At 30.5% G+C, this 22,026-nt stretch overlaps 4 protein-coding genes across 11 annotated transcripts; 1 reads left to right on the forward strand and 3 right to left on the reverse strand.

The window, feature by feature from the left end:
- On the reverse strand, positions 1-1,786 carry LOC124499129 (pancreatic lipase-related protein 2). Of its 4 annotated transcripts, none has more exons than XM_075736124.1 (3): positions 1,672-1,786; positions 650-1,360; positions 1-595 (listed from the first exon to the last, which is right to left on the reverse strand). In XM_075736124.1, the coding sequence occupies exons 2-3, from the start codon at positions 1,350-1,352 to the stop codon at positions 129-131; spliced, it is 1,170 nt and encodes a 389-aa protein (XP_075592239.1). In that variant the 5' UTR covers positions 1,353-1,360; positions 1,672-1,786; the 3' UTR covers positions 1-128. The 4 variants fall into 4 exon arrangements, with proteins under 4 accessions (XP_075592239.1, XP_046918955.1, XP_046918954.1 ...); XM_047062999.2 differs by having other exon boundaries at positions 650-1,380; positions 1,672-1,770; XM_047062998.2 differs by lacking the exon at positions 1,672-1,786 and adding an exon at positions 1,494-1,649 and having other exon boundaries at positions 650-1,380.
- Positions 1,787-2,033: 247 nt separating this feature from the next.
- Positions 2,034-5,182, forward strand: LOC124499125 (uncharacterized). Of its 3 annotated transcripts, none has more exons than XM_047062994.2 (3): positions 2,034-4,722; positions 4,787-4,902; positions 4,966-5,182. In XM_047062994.2, exons 1-3 carry the CDS (start codon positions 2,317-2,319, stop codon positions 5,057-5,059), a joined length of 2,616 nt encoding a protein of 871 aa, XP_046918950.2. In that variant the 5' UTR covers positions 2,034-2,316; the 3' UTR covers positions 5,060-5,182. The 3 variants fall into 3 exon arrangements, with proteins under 3 accessions (XP_046918950.2, XP_046918949.2, XP_075592238.1); XM_075736123.1 differs by having other exon boundaries at positions 2,185-2,721; positions 2,914-4,722; positions 4,787-5,182; XM_047062993.2 differs by having other exon boundaries at positions 4,787-5,182.
- On the reverse strand, positions 5,056-13,983 carry LOC124499124 (electrogenic sodium bicarbonate cotransporter 1-like). 3 transcript variants are annotated; one of them, XM_075736119.1, is made up of 11 exons: positions 12,927-13,983; positions 8,802-9,270; positions 8,379-8,725; positions 8,139-8,299; positions 7,820-8,077; positions 7,308-7,747; positions 6,332-7,244; positions 6,082-6,246; positions 5,704-6,024; positions 5,462-5,638; positions 5,056-5,398 (listed from the first exon to the last, which is right to left on the reverse strand). In XM_075736119.1, exons 2-11 carry the CDS (start codon positions 9,092-9,094, stop codon positions 5,204-5,206), a joined length of 3,270 nt encoding a protein of 1,089 aa, XP_075592234.1. In that variant the 5' UTR covers positions 9,095-9,270; positions 12,927-13,983; the 3' UTR covers positions 5,056-5,203. The 3 variants fall into 3 exon arrangements, with proteins under 3 accessions (XP_075592234.1, XP_075592237.1, XP_075592236.1); XM_075736122.1 differs by lacking the exon at positions 12,927-13,983 and adding an exon at positions 10,149-10,250; XM_075736121.1 differs by lacking the exon at positions 12,927-13,983 and adding an exon at positions 9,398-9,706.
- A 975-nt stretch (positions 13,984-14,958) lies between these two features.
- LOC124499511 (multidrug resistance-associated protein 1) lies at positions 14,959-20,764 on the reverse strand. The gene is made up of 6 exons (XM_047063427.2): positions 20,211-20,764; positions 18,363-20,126; positions 17,735-18,311; positions 16,799-17,678; positions 15,893-16,730; positions 14,959-15,832 (listed from the first exon to the last, which is right to left on the reverse strand). Exons 1-6 carry the CDS (start codon positions 20,277-20,279, stop codon positions 15,299-15,301), a joined length of 4,662 nt encoding a protein of 1,553 aa, XP_046919383.2. The 5' UTR covers positions 20,280-20,764; the 3' UTR covers positions 14,959-15,298.
- Positions 20,765-22,026: the final 1,262 nt, after the last annotated feature.

Genomic DNA, 22,026 nt, shown 5'->3' on the forward strand with positions numbered 1-22,026 from the left:
TTTCAACGTATAAATTTTATTTTAAATTAAATTTTTTTCAAAGATCCTAGAATGATATAACATAATTGATATAAATATAGATAGCTGAACATGGTGTTTTTTCTCTCATTGATGGGATAATAAAATTCTTATACCCACGGTTCTTGTTTATTTGTCTCGATATAATACAATGTACTGGCATTAATTGGTGGTAATTGCCAACGATCAGCATAGTATCCCATTTCAGCTGTATATTTGGTTGGTTCATTTGAATTAACTGGTTCATCGAAATCAGGCGTAGAGCTTAGCACCTGTTTAGTTAGAAATTTATTCGGATTTGTAATTGACCATTCGAATAATTCTAATGAACGAAGATGACTACCAGCAACGGTAAATGTACCGGCACCAGGTTGATGATAACCATAATTCGGGTAAAAATCCAACGATGCAATTGGTACTAGGCTACCATAATGATTTACAGGGAAAAACCATTCAGATGGATCCAATTTAGAATCATAACCATCCGTATGAATGACATCAACAAATCCAGCATCCGAAGCACGAAGTGTTTGTGAATTTTCTACTTTTTCAAAACATGGTCCAGCAGGATCCAAACCTATTTTTGTGAAAAAAAATTAATAAGAAATTCCTTGGTGAACAAAAACAATACCTGTAATTCTTTCAAATCCTTTTGATATACGACCAGCAACACCCATAACATGTGCACCTAAACTATGACCAATACCATAGATGATTGTATCGGGTTTAACATCTTTAATTGTCTTGATATACTGTGATAGCCATTCACCAACAGTCAATACATTTGCAGCTGCTTGTCGATAACGGAACACGAGAATATCTGCACCACCACCCCAACCTAAAATTGCCACTGTTTGTGCTACTTTACGTTGTGCACTTACATTGAATATTCGTTCCTTATAATCATGTAACCAATCAGTATTGAAATTATTATGAAAACCATGTGTAATCAATATTAGCCGTTCAGTGTCGAGAAAACCTAATTTATTCAGCGAAAGGGCCGTTTGTTTAGCATTAGCGAAATGATCGACTTCAAATTCTGGTTGACCACGTTTGTAGAATACGATTTTTGGCTTAATTGTTTCAATATCCCATGGATCGGGCATCTTCAGATGTAAAAATGAAAAATTCAATGATGGATTTGTTGGCATTATTTTATCGTCGTCGAATTCTTTAGTAAATTTTTGTACAGAATCGTTGAATAATTTTGTAAGATTATCATCCACTTGAATGATTGTATCCTGCACAATATTCGATATTGATGAGGGTGTTGGTGATGGCGGTGATGATGATGATGGTGTTGTTGTTGACAATGAATGTTGCCTATTGGCCATTGCCAATGCTATGAAGAAAACAAAAAACCTAAAATCAATCATCGTTTTATGTTTTGTTTTGATTACAACGACGATAGAATATGACAAAAATGAAGAAAAATCGAATCAAATCAATTGCACTTTTAAAAAATGATATATTACTGGTTGTTGTGTTTTCTTCTATGAAACTTTGAATAGCTCAAGAAAAAAAAACATTCGAATCTCGCAAAAGTGGCGTCATCATGACATCGATAGATAAACAATACAAATATTGATGAGCGGGTTGTAGAAAGAAAAACGTAGTTGTTTTTATCACATACAAACAAAGTTGATTACTTACTTAATTGACGAAATGAGAAAAATTGTAATTTTCAAAGTCCAAGGCTTATTGATTTTTTATTTGATTCGCTGGTGTCGATGACGCTTCGTAACAAGATCATTGATTTAAATTTTTTTTTTATGTAAACAAGATGACGATAAATGATCATGGTTTCATCATTATCGATCGAATGGTAAAGATGTCATCGTGGTTTTTATCAACGATTTGTAATCATTTAAAAGCCATAAAAAATTTGATAAATTCTTTAAATGATTTGATATAATGATGTCCGGTTTTAGTACATCAAAAAAAAAAATTGATTGTTTCTAGGATACATAAATACATAGATTTTAGTTTATCGGCGATTTTTTATGACAAATTTGATCAATAAAATAACAAGAAATTGGAAAATCGAATGTTGAAATTGATTTTGAATATTTGTTGCTTCAACAATTTATCGATAGTAGATTCGATATATCGTTACCAACAATCGAAAATTTGGCTCTCTTCAAATTCAATATTTACAAACAATGATGTACTCGTTTGTCAAAATTTTCGATCAATCTATCTATTTTTCATGGTGATGAATAGTTTTAATTTTTTTTTCTCGATTTTCAAGAAATGTAAATCTTAAATTTACACACATAGACATTTGGATGGATAATAATGGAAGATATCCATCTGAAAGAATCTGTTAGCCATTCATCGGGCCAATCGAATTCAGAAAGCTATAGCTTTTCTTCAAAAACAAATTTAATTCGAATACCTTATCTTTGGCAAAGAAAATTATTGGATAAATATGATAAAATCTATTATGTTACACCAAGTGGTCATATATTGTTATCGAATTCCGATGTTTATAAGTATTTGGCCGATCCAAACACATGTAAATGTTCATTAGATCCATCATTAACATTTGATGAGGTATTTAATTTTGATTCGAAATTCGATTCGAATATTCAATATGATGATGAATACAAAACGAATGACGATGAATTATCATCATCATGTGAACAATGGTTTCAATCATCATTCGGTGATGTAAATGAATTTTGTTCAATTTTATTCGATGTTAATCTACATTTATTCTGTCTTTATGAATGTGATTTATTTGAAATATATAAAATCCATCAACAACAACGTAATGATGATGATCAAATTGTTTTATTCAATGATTGGTATTCATCATTTGATTGGAGTCAAGTAATGATGACAAAAAATGGTTGGCTATTGACTAAACAGTTGTGTGAATCGAATCTAAAGCATTTAGCAAATGAAATGCGAAATTCTGGTATCGTATCCGATAGCAAACATCCAGGACAATATTTGGAGAATAATGATCATCCCAATAGATTGATTCTAGATGATTTTCTTGAAGCTTCCGCAAAGATTGCACGAGAAATTGAACAATTAGAATCGGAAATTATCCAAGATGATCTCAATTATTTTCGTGATAATATTGGACAATGTCCACAGCTGCCACAAACAATGAATAATTCAGATGATGATCGTATTGTAAAATATTTAAACAATGTCATACAATCAGCTCATTCGTTTCAATTTGTAGCCGATTGTCGATCGATAATTTTCAAATATGAAGATCCAATTAAAATGATCATACCGACAGCTATACTGGATTTATCCATGAATAAACAATTAGATTGGTCCGTTACGACTTTAGATTGGTTGAAGGAAAATTTTCCTATTCAAAATAATGGTGACGATAATATCGGTCAATTTGATCATATCAATCCATTTACTATGCTCAATAGATTCACCATTGATGATGTTGATGATGATTGTGACAACGATGATGAAGTCATCGATCGGTCTATAGAGAAAGATGAATCTTTTGTTAAAAACGAAGAAAATCCTACCGTTGATGATGATGATGATAATTTGGGTTTTAAAAAATCTGATGATAATAATTTCAATGCTGTCGATGATGATGAGGATATTTGTTATTCATCATTATTATCATCACCAACAAAACCATCAACATCCAATAAATTATCAACAATCGATTTCAATGGAAGTTGTTCAAGTATTCCAATTGAAGTTATTGAAGATTTGGATGATGATCACCATAATTCAATCATGTTATCTGAACATATTGATTCCGATTTATTGATGAATCATCGTGGACATCATGATGACGATGATGACCAGCAAGAGCAGATAAATTTTGAAATTCGTCTTGAAGATTTAGATGATAATGCTTGTTATCAGATGACGATGAATATACCGAAAAATTTACTAGAACTTAATCAAAATGACGACCAAAATAATTGGAACGACGATGATGATGATGATGATAATGTTGTTGTTGTTGGTGATTTACAACATCAATCCAATAAAGATGAACTACTACCGAAACAACAACAAGCAGAAGAAATTCAATTGGATCCAATTGGGCAAGTAGAATTAATTTCTGATATTTTAGTTGAAAAAAATGATTTCATTCCAAATGATGAACAACAACAACAACAACAACAATCAGCTGAGACAGATGAAATCGATGATTGTTTAATTATAAAAGAAATTGTTGAAAAATCAATCATACAAAGTTCACAAACAATAGCTAATACAGCTGATGAAGAAGAAGAAACCGAGCATTGTATTGAAAATGATGATGACAAAAACATTAATGATGCTGATAATGAAATAACCGATGATGACGACGACGACGATGATCAAAGCTTCGATTTGTTAAATGATCCAAATGACATTTTGGAAATGGGACAATCATCATCATCATCATCATCACGATCGTTGGATGAGCTAAAATCACGTGAAAAATATTATCAACGTTTACAACGATTGAAAAGGCAACTTGAAATTCAAGGTATGCCTGGAACATTGTCCACTGATGAAAAAGTTCGTCTTTCGCCACCATTACCACCACAGGAACGTGTATTCAATAATGGTGATCTTGTATGGGGACCATTTGGTGATGTACGTTTTTGGCCCGGTAAATTAGTTTCATCCATTCATGATGATGATGATGATGATGATGACGTGAATAAATCATCTGATGATCCGCCGCCGGATACAAATCTGGATAATAATAAGGTAAAACATTTTCATAATTTTTTTTTTTGTAAAATGAAATTTTAATTTTTTGAAATTTTCATAGTTAATTGTACGATGGTTCAATTCGAATGATACATGCACATATGTAACACCCGAAAGTTTACGAACATTGACCGAAGGATTAGAAGCTCATCATTGTGCACGGAAAAGACATAGAAGGTACCATATATGGATTGTTTTCATTTACCAAATTGAAATTTTTTTTCTTTACATAATTTTCAGTGGAAAACCCGTCAATGTATTACTAGAACGAGCCATACAAGAAGCAATGATGGAATTGGATAAATCAACACGTATCGATAATTCATCTGATTGATAATTTGTAAAAAAAAATTTGTTTTATCAAAGTGAAATATTTGTTTTTTGTAATTTAAATGTGACATGATGATAAATCCAAAAAAGAATGTGAAATTAATAAAAAAAAAAATTTCATTTATAATGGTCTTCTTTTTGTTTCTCATTAAATTGCCTTTTTATCTGCTGTTCGACCATTCTGTTGTTGTTGTTGTTTTTTCATGATCATAACCGATAAACGTTCTTTTGTACGTTCTTTTTTCTTACGTTTCGATTCGGGCATTTTATCATCCAATATTTTCAGCTCTTCTTGTGTGAAAACATAATCAAGTAGTTTACGTATGCCCAATATTACAACCAACTGAAATTTAGAAATTAAACATTATTATCCAAATATAATGATTAATAAATCATTTGAACTTACCATCAATGGGAATGTAATCGAGATCGGTTTCGATGATTTTATAACCCATAAAAATATAAAACAAATAACCTGTATTATGGTGAACATGTGTACACGATACATTTTCACACGTCTTAGGAACATATAATCGGGTTGATATTTTTGTGGCATAAACATGATTGCGATTCGATCCATAAACTAAAAAAGAGAGAGAGAGAGAGAGAATAGTTAAAAGGCAAGAATTTTGTTTTTCCATTTCAAACCTGAGATCCATGCAAAGATGAAACACCCATATAAAAGAAAACACCATAAAGTACGGCCATAGGAATACGTTGTAGAATCGGTGTGAAAAATATTGATAGGCCACATAATACAAATATAACAATTTGTGTAACACGTTGTTCCCGGACACCGAGAAATTTTGGCCGATCACCAGGTGCAGCGGTTTGTGAAACCATTTGCAATGAATTAACATGTGTTATCGACAGAACAGTGGCGGCAACAAACCAAGGTAGACCATATATTGAACAAATACAGATCAATATGGATAATATGAACAGGTCTAAATGATAGCCACATCCTTTCTGTAAATTGAGAAAAAAAAATTTCATTATTTAACACTAAAACTATACTAAACGAACCTTTAATTTATTTTCTTTACGATTAACAATTACAGCCGTGATTTGTTGATCCATAAAAATCAATATTGTAGCCAATGTTGCTGGTATGAATGCTGCGAATGGCATCCATGTTGGATTTGCCTGAGCAAATGGTGATACAAGCCATGTTCTTGTCGGTAATGTTGGCTATAAACACACACACACACACACACAAACACAAAAAAAATTGAATAATTATTTCTTCCAAAATCAATAAATCAATCAAACAAACCTTAAAATCATTTGGTACTTGAAGTTTTGGTGTTGGAAGCCCGGTTAGACTATCGACAGCTGTCATTATAACAATAGCGATTGGAACGGAAAAATCTGAAACCATTTGTCGAATATTTGTGGTGAAAAATCTTGTCGATGTAAATGATTTCAATTTTATGGATAAAATATATGTGAATGTTAATAATATAAACGAAAATAGAAAAACATCCGCTACATATGCATTGTGACAACCATTGCCATAAAGTGTTCCACCCATTTGTAAACATTTATTACGTATACCATTATCACCATCGATAGTGGAAACGTTTGCATCAAATCGCATTGTTATGTTAGCGTTATCATGGTTGAGTAAACACAAACATTCATTATCCATTGGATCATTTGGATGTAGATGAATTGGATAATCACGATTGATTTTCAATAATTTTTCGATTGATTTATACATAAAAATCACTGAAATAAGTGATGCAAAATTTTCTTCCGTAAAACGTGTAATATAGCATACAAAATAGCTAAGATCAAATGCAACAAATATCATTAGGATTGTTGCTGTCCACATACCGATCCAGAACCGTAGGGCCAGATAATCATATCCATAAGTACGGCAAAAATCGAAGACAATAGTTTCAAAAACCAATACCGGTCCAGTGCTACCGAGAATGGTTAATGGTTGTCCACTAAATAGGCCATACACAATACCACATAGACAGCCACAAACTAAACTTTCCATTGTAGCAACATTATTGCCGGTAGCATCACCAAGTAGGCCACCAAATGTAATAATCGGTGTTACACAAGCAAAATACAGGTATACAATCGATGCAACTGATTGCATTGACAGTGCATCCATAAAATCACTTTTATAATGGGGAATTTTACGTTTCACGTCATTAATTAATCCACCAAACCATCTACAAAAGAAATCAATCAAATCAGTGAATTCCACAATAAATTATTATTCACATTCACATTACCTTCCTGAACGTACAAGTCCCATTTGTTTTCGTTCCATTTCTTCTTCATCATCGGAATCCATGTTGATTTTATCATCAATAAAACATCCAAATGTATCATTATGATTGCGGAACGAAATGACTTTATCACCATTATCCAGAAAGAATGCTTTATTATAATACGATTGTGATGTAAAACTATGTTCATTATTGTTGATGTTGTTGTTAACACTGCCATCATTTGAACTATGACATGAATCACGATGAAATAATGCTGAATCATGTAACATTTGACGGCCACGATTTTTATTTGAACTAGCCGGTGTTTTTTCCGGTGGTTCAATCCTGGTGGATGGATCCCAAAGATTTGGTGGCAGTATTGGTGATTCTTGTAGAAAATCCTCTAATGCTTGAACCAATGCACTGATGTTCTGAGTTTTGAATGCCACTTGTCTAAATATCTACAATAATAGAAAAAAAATAGCTCCATATGAATCAATTTTGACAATATAAACACTATATGACTGACTAACAGTATCGGACATTAGTGTGCCCAATGAACGGCCAATTTGTTCATAATTATTCAAGCCGGTTGTGGCATTCATTTTCGGTCCCAGATAAATGTAGATAAATTTCGTGGGTATTGAAACTTCGGTCATATTTCCCAAAACAGTGGCATTTTGCAGACGAATAAATCCAGAAATTGGTGATTGAAGAAAATCAACTTCAGCAATCAAAATATTGTTCGATACAACATTATCCGGTAATTTACGCATAAAAGCATCATTAAACTTGAAAATTTAACGACAATAATAGTGAAAATAATCGAAAAAATTCAACAAATTGATTTACCTTGTAATCATCTTTATTACCATCTTTACCATTGCCACCATTCTGTAGATTAGCTACAGAACCAGTTTTCGAATTGTTCGATACATTTTCTTCAGAATCGGATCGTGATTGTGAATTGATGACATTTTCATTTTCATTTATAGCAGCTGTGTTGATTTTTGCTTTATTTGAATCGAATAAAAAAGAGAACAAAAACAAATTCAAATCATCGATCAAAATGAACAAAAAACAGAAACTTACTACTGGAACCGGAAAGTAATCGTAGAAAATTATTCGATGATTGTTGTCGCATATCGGCCAATGAACGCATTAATGAACGTTTTGTTTGAAAAAGATGTAATTTTTGTAATGTCAATAGATTGGCTATGTTTTTCGATTCTTCAGCTGTCACCAGATTTTTTTGTCGTAATATTCGACAAAATTCATCCACTAATTGTCCCAATGATTGACATTGTGAATCAAATATAACAACACCATTACGAAAACTATCACGTAATTCTTGAAAAGCAGCCACATTTACTGTTGATACATATGGTTTAGACCATCTTGTTCCATTGGCTTCAACATTTTCTTCGTATTTTACCCATCTGATTTAAAAAAAAAAATTTAATATCGACCATCAAACAAAACAAAACAAAAAAAATGCAAATGCCAGACACAAACCTTGCAATCTCACGCCATGCTTGACCATCTTTTGTTGGACATAAATGTGATAATTCACTAAATACAGCAATTTCCATGTCATCTTGATTTAAATTATTAAATTGAAGAATATGATGATGCTGATGATGTGAATGTTTTTGCGATGATTGATGTTGATTTTGATGATGATCATGATGATCATCATCATTCATATTTAATGTTGATTCATTTTTCTCATCATGATTATCTTTATTATTATCGTTCGATGTTGTTTTCATAACTACACCTTGATCATCAGAATCATCGGCATTCATTGTGGAATTATTATTTTTTTTATTGTGCACAAATGTAAAAAAAATTCACGTTTGTCGTCGAATCGTTTGAATGTGCTGATATGAATGAAATGATAATGGCGATGATGCGGTAAAGATGAAGATGAAGATGAAAGAAAAAAAATTACGCATCAAACATACGATATTGTTCGAAACATCTATTTTATAACAGAAAAAAAATCAGAATTTTTTTTTGTTCAACTCGGTTTTTAATTACCACCAAACCAAAAAAAAAGACAAAGAGAAAGGATTCGGAAAAAAGGGTTTCAGTTTCTTCACTCTAACCTGTATCCAATTCCATCAAACCAGATTACATACATACACACACATAGTAACACAATGGTGGTGTAATCAATCAATCAATAAACAAATTGACAACAACAAAATGAGATGATCAATTTACATCATACACACACACAAAAAAAAAATGAAATTAGTTTGATTGATTGGAAACCGAATCAAAATCATCAACAACAACATCCAATCTCCAATTCTTTCAAGGCTAATCATCATCATCATCATCATCGAAAATTATTTATGTGCTTTTTTCGTGTTTGTAGGCTATCACCACCATCATCACTTTTGGACTAACTAATAAATACCACACGGATGAGCAATTGTATGGACAACAACAAAAAAAACAACATAAAAAAAACGACATATTTTGTGGTTCACACACACAAAAAAAAAGACAGATAATTCACACAGTCACAGTCAAAATACCAGAAACACAAACGAAAAAAAAATTGGAAAAAAAATCATCATCAATCAAATCGAAGGAATGGATGAATGAATGAATGAATGAAAATCAACAATGTTGACAAGTGAAGATGAAAAAAAAAAATTTTTTTTTTTTTGACAAATAAATTTTAACAACAAAAAAAATTTTTTCAAAAACGATTGATTGATTGATTGATTATTGTGACAGACAATGGCAAAATAAATTTTAAAAATTTTCATTTTCAATTGAATTTCAATTAATTAATGAATGAATTTTTTTTTCTGAAAAAAAGGAAACAATTCATTTGATAATTACTGCTGCTGCTGGTGATGATGAAATTATGCAAATAAATAGTTTTCGGTTTATCACATCCATCCAGCAATGAAATAATTTTTTATAATAAATCAAAATTGAAAAATTGGATTGATTTGTTATCATCGTCAAGTGTCAAGTGTTTTTATATTTTTTTTTTATTCAGCAAATTGCATGCTGTTTGTGTTTTTTTTCTTTCGATTCAGATCAATCAACAGCTGTGTGTGTGTATGTGAGTGATCAATATGAATTATTGATGAATGATCCATGATAATGATGATCATGGTTCATTCATCGAAATCAATATGGCAATGCAATTTTGTTTTTGTTGTTGTTGTTGTTGTTCAGGAAACGTTTTTCATCATGATCAAATGTTAAATGTTTATATCATCATCAAATGAATTCAGGAAAATAAAATAGACGGAAATTTTTGTTTCTCAATTTTTTATTCGCATTAAATTGGATGAATCCAGATTTTGTAGCTTTCCCCTCCCATCCCCAAATTTTTTGTTCCTCAAATAAACATATTTATCATTTGGATAGGAAAAAAAATCCAGACAATAATCAATCAATCGATCGATCGATCAATCAATGGATTGATTTCAAATTTTTCAATTTCTCTGTCTACGTCTGTGTCTGTATCTGTGTCTGCGGCAATGACAACCGTTTTCATCATCATCATCATCATCATTATCCAAGTGCAGACTTTTTTTTTCTTCGTCACCTTTAATTACCGGCTTATAAATTCAAAATATTACAGCAACTTGTAGCAGAACAGGAGAAAAAATTACCAGGATTGCCAAAAAAGAAAAAAAAATAATCGATTAGTCGTCAGAAAGGCAGAAAGATTTCTTTTTTTCGTTTTATTTTTATTCACAATCATGCCATTTTTTTATGTCATAATCCAAATTCATTGATCATCGACATGATATTTATATATCGATGATAAAAAAAAAATGTATCAAACACATGAACAACAACAACAACAAATGTCAACAAAAATGGCATTTCCAATGTGCTGATATATTATATTATTATAATAAGGTAAATGGTATGCACGTGTTTTTACCGTATCCGTATAGTTTTTTTCCACATTTCATTCATATCGCTTAAATCCATAATCATCAGCATCGTTGTTTGATAAAAAAAAATGTTTTTTTTCATCATCTTGACGGAATTTCCCAAACATGGAAAAAAAATTATACAATCCAAAGTTTGTCATGTTTGATGTAGAAAATGTATCACATTTTGTTTTCATCATCAAACACTGATTGATTGATGATGAAAAGTGAGAAAAAACAAACTAATACCAATATATAAAAACATAAACAAAGCAATCAATTTTTTTTTTCACTGGTTAATTATCAATAAAAAAAAATCATCAATAATCTAAGAATGGTATAAGAAAACAAAAAGTCAACAACAACAACAACAACATTCAACACACACATACAAAAAAGTTGGGATTTATCTGCTTGTTTTTGTTCTGTTCTGTTTGAAATTGGTGTCTCTCGATTTGACATCATCGTCATCGTCATCGTAATCATCATCATCATCATTGACCTCGAAAATCATCATCATCAATATAATGATAAAATGAATAGACAACATACATACATACGACAATGTTTTTATTTTTATTTTCCAGGTCATTATCATTCATTCATTCAACAACAACAAAAATTTTTGTCTTCTTTTTTTTTTAATTTTTTCAAAAACGAAAATAAATCTTTTTGTGTTCTAAATTTTTTTTTGTTGTTTTGTTTTGCTTTTTAAAAATGAATATATAAATATAAATATAGAATTTTTCATTTGTTTGCTTTTCATATTTGAAATTGAATCATTATGTCATCCTTGATGGTGATGTTATTGTCAAAAACAACCACAAACAAAAAAAAACGATATATTGATGATGATTGAAATCGAAGAAAAAAAAGAAACATCTCGATTATAATCGTTAAAAAATGCTTGAAACAAAATGATTTCATAAGATTTTCATCTTTTGCTTCGAATGATAATAAAAAAAATTGAAAAATCGAATAAAATTTTTTTTCATTGGTACTATTCATAGACAATGTAATGTTCCAACAACAACAACAACTAGTTGCAGCTGCAGAGAAAATTTAAAATTTTCTCTTCAAATTCAAACAAAAAAAAAATTGGCGGGAAAGATTAAATTTTTCTTCTGTTTGATGATGATGATGATGATGATGAAGGTCGCATATTGTGTGTGTCTGTTTGTGTGTCCAATCGAATGAACAACACAAATACAATAATCATCATTCAATCGACATTCAAAATGTGTGTGTTTGGATTTGTTTGTTTTTTTTTCTATTCACAATTTTTTCAACAACAACAAAAAAAATGCAGAGCTTTTTTTCTATTTGGAAAAACCAAGTTTCCCGTATTTACTATTTTTTTCTTAGAAAAAAAATCATCAATATAATGATGATAATGATAATAATTATCGTTGAAAGAAATGATTGAATTTAACGATATAATAAAAAGATTTTCATTTTATATTGAGAAAATTCCTTAAATTCCACCCTCAACAACACTATGATGGCTGAACATTGTATATTTCAAAATGGAAAAAGCATTTCATCATCATTTTGTTTCGTATAAATTAATCGAATGATTCCTGTTTCTCTATTTCTTTAATTCAATTACTCTTTACTTTCAGAAATGAAAAAAAAACGAAATTCAATTCCTGTTAATCATCGCAATCATCATCGTCATTATGATTAATGGGAAAAAATGAAATTGAAAATGAAATCTTACCGTTTGCTGGAAATCGAAGGTTTCGTTTCGAATTTTTCAATTCTCTAGACTAGATGATGATGATGATGATAATATCACATGCACTTTGAATGTCACCGAAACAAAAAGAAAATTACGCACAAAAAGAGAATAATTCACAAAAAAATAACTATGATCAATTCGTATAGAAATCGATGGAAAATAATAATTTCTGATGATGATTATGATAGTGATTGGCAAACAAAATTTCATTCATGATGATGAAATATAACATGATGATTGTTCGATACAATTTTTGAAAATGTAAAATTCAATTTAATTCGATTGGAAACATTAATAATCATATATCGACATGAGCAGAAAGGATTATCAGCTTTTGGCATTGCGTATGTGATGTGTTCATCCAATATGAACATTTATAAATGATCAATTCGTTGATGAATATATATATATATGGTGGATGTGAAACAAGCAAATTTTAACATATAGCAGAAAACAGCATATTTCAAAAAAAAAAAAAAAAAATTTCATAGGTAGTAATAATCTTTCTCTGTGTGAATTTCGTCTCTCTATATCGAAAAAAGCAAATTTTCTAATCAGAAAAAAAACACGATTAAGAGAGTGAGAGACCACACTTGCTTCACATAGACAGATATTGATGGAAAATGAAAAAAAAAAGTTGAGAGACAAGAAAATAAAGAAAGTAAATGTTTTTATTATTTTATTTCAAAACGAAACAAAAATGGCGGTATTTAAAATCGAAAAAAATGTTGGAGATTGGTTTTTTTTCGTTGTTGTTGTTGTTGGAATAGAACAGAACAGCACATCTGTTGTTGTGTGGAAATAGATTCGAATGTGTAACAGTGAAAATAGTGTTGCATTTTTTTCTGAAAAAAATTATTTTGAAAATAATAATTTCCGTGTAAAGACTAAAAACTTTTAACTGACAAAACTATCGGGCACTCCGGGAATGTGAATTGTATTTATGTGAGTGAAAATATCCAATAAAAAACAGGTGTACACTAGTCATAACTATGATATATGTGTGTCACACCAGATAATTGTGTGTTATAATTTTTTTTTCACCTGAAAAAAATGGTAAATTTTTTTTCTTCTTCTTCTTTCAATCACACATTGACCAGATAATAAAAAAAAAGTTTTCATTTTTTTCTCCTCCACCAGTAGGCTACTGATATATGTGAGTGTGTATGTATGTTTGACATGAATGATGTGACATTATTTTTTTCCATAAATATTGGCCATCAAAAATGTGTTTGGCCAAGTCCAATAACACACAAGCAACATTTATGGCCTTTTTCTAGGCTGTTGGAAAACAAGTACACATCATCCTTGTGATTGCAAATCAAATCAAAAATCCTCCATCTATTGTTTGATCGTAATAATAACAATTTGAATTTAAACAAACACCTGTAAAAAAACGACATAAAAGTTATTATTATTAATACAAATTATGTCGTTTGAAAACACTACCGTATACCATTATTATCTATATCAATCTCTATTTGTATAAATATCGCAATGACACATCACAAAACAGGAAATGATCTGGATCATTGGATTTTTGATTTTTTTGTTGTTGTTGTTGTTGTTGCTTCCTTTATTTGTTTGTTTGATACATTTCAATATATTACACTTTAGGATTTTTTTTTTTGAAAAATTTCCAGTCCTAAAAAAGAATAGACTTGAATGAAATGAAAAATTTTTTTTGTTATGATGAGAAAAATTTGAAGGCAATAAAAATGAAAACATTCAAATCGATTGTTGTTGATATCGATTTTCGTTCATCACCCATCATTGGTTGATTTGATTGTAATTATTGTTGATGATGATGATTATTAAACGCAATTGTCCTTGTGTGTGTGTGTGTGTCTAATGTCCATGGCTGCTATGTGTGTGTGTAAGATTGTTAATGACTAGATGTTGATTTTCATATTTACAAATCATCATTGATGATTGCCAATGTCAATGTTAAAATTTTTTATCAATCATTTGATTTTGAATGAATGAATGAATAATTTACACTAATTTGATATTGTCACATTGTCATTTCTTTCTTTTTTTTTATTGTTGTTTCAAATTGATAACCAAAAAATCAATTATTAAATTACATTACATTACAACTATATGTATAAAAAATGTCAATATCAATTTGCAAAATTGTAAACTTTTTTTTTTAGTTGAAATTTCCGTCTGCCATTCAAGGATGATGATATATTTGATATACACACTAATGTATTGGCAACATGTCATATATTTCCGGTTTAGAATTTGAAATTTAATCAATCAATCAATCGACAAAAAAAAACGATTATGAAATTTAATAAAAAAGGAAATATACACGTCTTTTGTTGATGGTCAACAAACGGTACGTATTAATATTTTTTACTATCAAACGAATAATGTGTAATGCCAGCATCTTTAGCTAATGATGAAAATATTGATGAACGATTCGATAATAATGATTTTGGCGTATCAAATTCAGCAATATTACCGGCATCCAATACTAATACACGATTTGAATCCATGATTGTATTTAGACGATGTGCAATTGTTAATATTGTACATTTGGAAAATTCTTTCCTGATTGTTGTCTGTATTAATGAATCAGTTTCAAAATCAACGGCCGCTGTTGCTTCATCCAATATCAGTACGTTTGTACGACGTAACAATGCACGGGTCAAACAAAATAATTGCCGTTGACCAACGGAAAGATTATCACCAGCTTCACTAACTTGATGATCAAGACCTCGTTCTAATGATGAAACAAATGATTTTAGATGTGATAATTCCAAACACGTCCATAATTCTTGATCACTATATTGATTGAATGGATCCAAATTGAAACGAATAGTACCCATGAATAGTACCGGATCTTGTGGTATGATTGTTAGACGTGAACGTAATTTCTGAACAAAAAATTTGGTAAGTGAATTAATCGATTACAATGTAATTCAGCAATTACTTACGTGTAATCCAAGTTTAGAGATATCCACATTATCAAGCATAATTCTACCTTGGGCGGCTTCAATCAATCGAAATAATCCCAGTGTTAATGATGATTTTCCAGCACCAGTACGACCAACGATACCTATTTTTTCACCTGGTTTAATCTGTAGATTAATACCTTTAAGTACAAGATCTAAACCTGGACGATAACGAGTAGCATAATCATCCATTTGTATTGATCCATTGGATGGCCAATTTTCGTTCAAACGATCATCATCATCTTTATGCCAATCGGCTTCAGGTTGAACATTGATATATTCATCAATACGTTCAACCGAGACGACATTGTTTTCAACTTCAGCCGATATTCTTACCGCTTGATTCAATGACATTGTTATATTCAATGCATATGATAATGAAAGACCAATTTCGCTACCACTTAGGCCATTTCCATCACTATTTATCAGTTTCATCAATATTCCAATGGATGATGCGAAAAAAATCAATAAATTCGCCATGAATTCCAAACGAATCAATAGCCAACAATCAGCAACTTTACATGGATAAAAACATTGAAAATTTCGATCAACACGTTGATTTGATTCATTAATGAAACGTTCATCAGCATTATATGCCTTGATCGTTGATACACCATTTAATGTTTCGGAGAAATGTGTAAATATTGGTGAACGTGATACTGATTCAATGCGTTTCAATTGACGGCTAGTACAAACATAAAAACGTTGTACAAGAACATAGATGATCATAAATGGAACAACAAACGCCAAAAATATTGGTGTTTGAAACGATACGATAAATAATGTGGCGGTAACATTCATTGTATGAATCATGTACATTCTGTATGTGTGTGAAGAAAAATTGAAAAACCAAAAAAAAAAAAAAACAACAACAACAACAACACTAACCTTATATACATGGCCATCGTGTTATCCAATTGATCAATATCACGACTAAATCGATTCATAATACGTCCTAATGGTGTTGTATCAAAAAAATACATTGGTGCATGTACAATACTTGATAATAGACGTTCATGTAATGTACGTGAAGCACGTAGACAACCCATTACAATTGAACACCAACCAATCGATATGAATACCAATTGTAGAATACCGATGCCAAAATAAATCCACAGTTCATAACCGTGATCATGATGTTCACGATCTACACGATCAGTCCAGAATGAGAGCCAAAAATTTGCACCACCATTTGATGTGATATATGATGCGTAACCAAACAGTATGAGAATGGCCCATTTTTTTGTCAATGAATTCAGAAATTTTTTATACACTGACCAATTAATATGACCAGTTTCCATTGATTCGGATTCAATTAATTTTCCATTATCATTGATTTTTTTCTGGTCTTCTTCCTCTTCTTCTAATGATTCTATGGTACTAATTGATGAAATGGATGCCGTATCCGACAGTAATGATTCGGTTGTAAATTGTCGATGTAATACTTTTGGACGTTGTTGGTGATGATGATGATGATCATCAATTTTTGAATGTTGTCGCTTAACAGTATTGTGATGTTGATGTTGATGTTCATGTGCATGCGATGGATGATAATTCTCCATTAATTCTTTAAATGCTTCATTTTCTTTAGATAATCGTTGACAACTTCCAGTGGCAACTATTGTACCGTTTTTCAATAAAATTACTTCATCAACCAATGGTAAAACATACAATGCATTTGTGACTAAAATACGTGTTTTTTCACGCAATAAACCTTGATTTGAACTAATTACCGATTCAAATATATGTTTTCCAACATGGCTATCAACTATTTGAATGAATAAATGATAAGAATTATTGATAATGGATTATTAATCTACTTACCAGCTGAAAGTGGATCATCAAATAGAAAGATATCGGCATCAGAATAGCAAGCACGTGCAATACTAATACGTTGTTTTTGACCACCAGAAAGATTAATACCTTTTTCACCGATTTCAGTTTGATCACCTTGTCCAAGCATTTCAAAATCAGTTTTCAATGCACATGCTTTTATAACACGATCATATCGATCTTGTTCAAATGGCCGACCGAATAGAATATTTTCTCTTGCTGTAAGATTTTGAATCCATGCTTGTTGTGAAACGTAGGCAATACGTAGATCTTTATCAATAGCTAATGAACCATTTTGTTTATGCATTTCACCAAGTATTGCATTTAAAAATGATGATTTTCCGGAACCAACTTGTCCAACGATTGCGACTAATCGTCCTTTGGGAATCCGAACATCAATATTGGCCAATGTAGGCTGTTGTTTATCATCATTATTCTGTTGTTGTTCCCAAGAAAATGATGCCTGCGATATATGTATTGCATCCGTTTTCAATGAACGACGTTCAACATAATCTTCCAATTCATTAGCGTTTAGAAAACGATTTATTCGTTTCATTGATACGATTGTCTGAGAGATGAAAAAAAATGAATTTTCATTCGAAAGACTCAAAATACTCACAAGAACCAATGTTGTCATCATATTGGGCAATGCTGATAATGGAACACGTAATAAATTGAACAATGCAATCGTAACGAATGCTTTTTTCGATGTCAAAATCATTCCATACCATTTTGTGTAGACGGCAAACACAAGAAATGTAATCATAAATGGTGATGTAATCGCTACCATAACAAACATTGTGGTAATTAATCCGGCCATACGTATTCGTTTCAATTCAATTGATCGGATTTGATTCAAATTCTGGACGAATGCTTTTTCCCATGCATAAAGTTTTAACACTTTTATACCATTCAATAATTCATTTATAGCTCGAAGTCTTTGATCTTTTTCTCGCATTTGTTTCATTTGTGTTGCTTTTATTTTACGTGTTATATAACCTTGTAATGGTATTAGCAGAAACATCAATATGAAACCACCTGATGCTGACCAGCCCATTTCTTGATATAATAAATAAAATCCGATAATAATCATTATCGGTGATGTCCATAGAAAATTTGCAAAACGAACAAGATCAATAAAACGTTGTGAATCGATTGCCATCAGATTGACAATATCACCGGTACTATAATTTTTACGTGAATCTGTTGCTAATACAAGTGATTTACGATAGATGGCACCGATCAGGGTAGAACGAATCCGTAATGATAAAATAGAAAATCGATGCTGCTGATAAACGGAGGACCAACTTTGCATCATGTTGATGAGAAAAAATCCCATCGAATACAATATACCATGCCATAATCGTGTATCATTACTGGTTGTATATTCAATTAATGATTTCAATATGATTGGATTAGCCAATTGAAGTAGATCGGTTAAAAGACGTCCAATAGCTGGAAATAGTAGATATTTCCAAAACATTTTACTTAGAATTGTCCAAAGATTACATTTCAAAGCACGATGAGCTTTTTGTTCATCATTTCGATCATCAACGATACAATTATCAATTTGGCCATTCTTAATGCTTGATTGTTGTTTTGACGACGATTCGACATTATTTTGTTTCGATTTGTTTGTTTTAGCAAATTTATAGAATAAATTCATTAGATATTTACATGAATCATGTTGACGAGAAACCCATAAATCATCCGAAGTTAATGGACGACTCCAACCTAATGATACAAGTGGACTGAACCAACGAAAAATTAATCTTGATGGTATTGATGATGAATCACGTGGACAATGGTGGATTTTTGATTCAATAATTTTTCGTTCATTTTCCAATGGATTACGATCACTAAATGAACAGAAAATCAATAGCATAATTTGTGTTGAAAGTTTGATAGGAAGATAAATCCAATGTTCAAATGGTCGATATTTCAATGCAAATGGTATGGTGGAAATATTGAACACAACGGTAACAAGCATATAGAACCATACGACACCACCATTAACAAAACCATGTTTACGTTGCAGATGTAAATAAACGATGAGCAAAAGATAACCGGAAAATGTTAACCATAATGATAATATGTGTGCTGTACTAACATAGGTGTTGTCGATTACAGTATCATCGAAAAATCGATAAACAACCACATGAATGGCATGTGCTAATTCAATAATGGTCATGAGAATGGCCACCAACATTCTCATAACATTGAAACGATTTAATGGTATTGGTGGCCGATCAGAATTTCGATAATCATATATTGTATATGGTAAATTAATCCATATGAATACGATCGGAGGCCATACTAATGCTGTATTCAAAAAACAAGGTGTCAATGATGGTCGATTGGTATTCCAGAATTGTTCATGATCCTGTTTTTTTTTTTTTGTTTCAATTCAATGAAATGAAATGATAAGTAAGAAAAAAAATTTGAAAAACAACAAAAATTTTCTTACCCAGAATTTTGTTTTACAAATTGATGTGAAAAGATTTTCAATATTTAAATTGGACGATGTATGATTCATTATTATGTTGGTGATTTGTTGACGTTGAATAATGATGTGGATAATATACGAATCCAGAAATAAAAATGATAAACATGTTTAATGACATTTTGATTAAATCGTTCCATACACAAATGGGTCATTAAGATAAGTGGATTAAGTACAGCTGAGATTATCATTATCATCATCATCATTATAAACGTGACGTAAATATAATCAACAACAATAAATGAAATTTTCCACAAGATCAATGTGCCACTAAATTGATTGATAATAATAGAAAAAATTAGCTAATTAGTTATAAGATTTATTTATATTGAACAATAATTAATTGAATTTATTTATCTCTTTTTTTTTGTTCTTTTTGTGCCTAGATTGAGCGATTGAAATTAATAATAAAAACACATTGAATGGTTGTGTAGGTAACCATCATTATTATCATAAGTGACAAATGGTCATGAAATCATTAAATCATTTTTATGATGGAGATTATTTTTTTTTCTTTTGGATCAACAAAATTTTCTTTTGAATTCTATCATATGTACGGGAAGAAATGTTTAAAATCAGAAAAAAAAACATTTAAAATATCGATACTATCGATAGGTTTTAATTGACCAATTTTTTTTTTTTTTTTTTTGAATAATTCGAATCGAAATATTTTGGCCCAGTGTTTATATAATAAAATTCTAAACTGTTTTGTTTGTATTTATTGTCACTACGATTCATCATCAATTTCGGGACCCGAGAACTCAATATGAATTACTTGGAATTGTTATTGTTATGAAGAACAAAACAAAAAAAAAAAATTATAAACAAAATTGCTTCTCTCTCGCCGTCATCATCTTTAACACTAACAATCCCGATTTATCTTTTACAAAAGACATGAATTTTTTTTTAGAATCAAGAAAAAAAACGACTATATTTTTGTTCAAATCCAAGTTAATAGCATTTAAAAATTGATTGATTGATCGATTGATTTTTAACTAACTATAAAAATTGCCAAAAACAATGGATTATAAAATCAACAACAACAACAACAACAACAAGAACATATGGTAATAATCATTGACATTTGGTGTGTTGTTGGTTGCACTGCCAAGTTACTCGGCATTTACACACTTGTTTGCTATTGAGAAAAAAAAACGATTCGATTCAATTTTGAATGAAGCTCATTTGGATTTAGAGAAAGAGAGAGAGAAACAAAAACAAAATGAAAAAAAATCAAACGAATGATGAGTATTTTGTTTTTTTTTTTTTTTGAAATTGAAAATTGTTTAAACGATTATAATGTGATTGTGTGCTGGATGGAATGTGTGTGTGTGTGATTTGTTCTAAACAAATCACCATCTCGTATAGTCGAAGTCGTCGTCGTTTTTTAGTTTTTGTAATAATATTTATTGACTTGTTGTTGTTGTTGTTGTTTGGTTTTATTTATACAAATGAAAAAAAAATCATGAATATGACAACCAATTCTTCAGCATTATTATGAACTTTCTTGATATGAGTCTTTTTTTTGCTAAATCACGATTTTTCATTGAAATTGAAAAATCGATTTTTTTCAATGTTGATGACATTTATACATTCTTTTATTGTCATCATGAATCGGATATTTCAACTTTTGGCAATGGTAGGGTGTTAATGGTCCAACATCATTCCAGATGTTTTGGAATGTTGAAATTTCTCGAATTTTTTTTTCTGGGGCAATTAATTAATTTGCTCTGGTGATGATAATAATGACGATGATGATGACTAATTCAAGGATCTATTG

Source organism: Dermatophagoides farinae, chromosome 2 (genome assembly GCF_024713945.1).
Source record: "Dermatophagoides farinae isolate YC_2012a chromosome 2, ASM2471394v1, whole genome shotgun sequence".
Lineage (NCBI taxonomy): Eukaryota > Metazoa > Arthropoda > Arachnida > Sarcoptiformes > Pyroglyphidae > Dermatophagoides > Dermatophagoides farinae.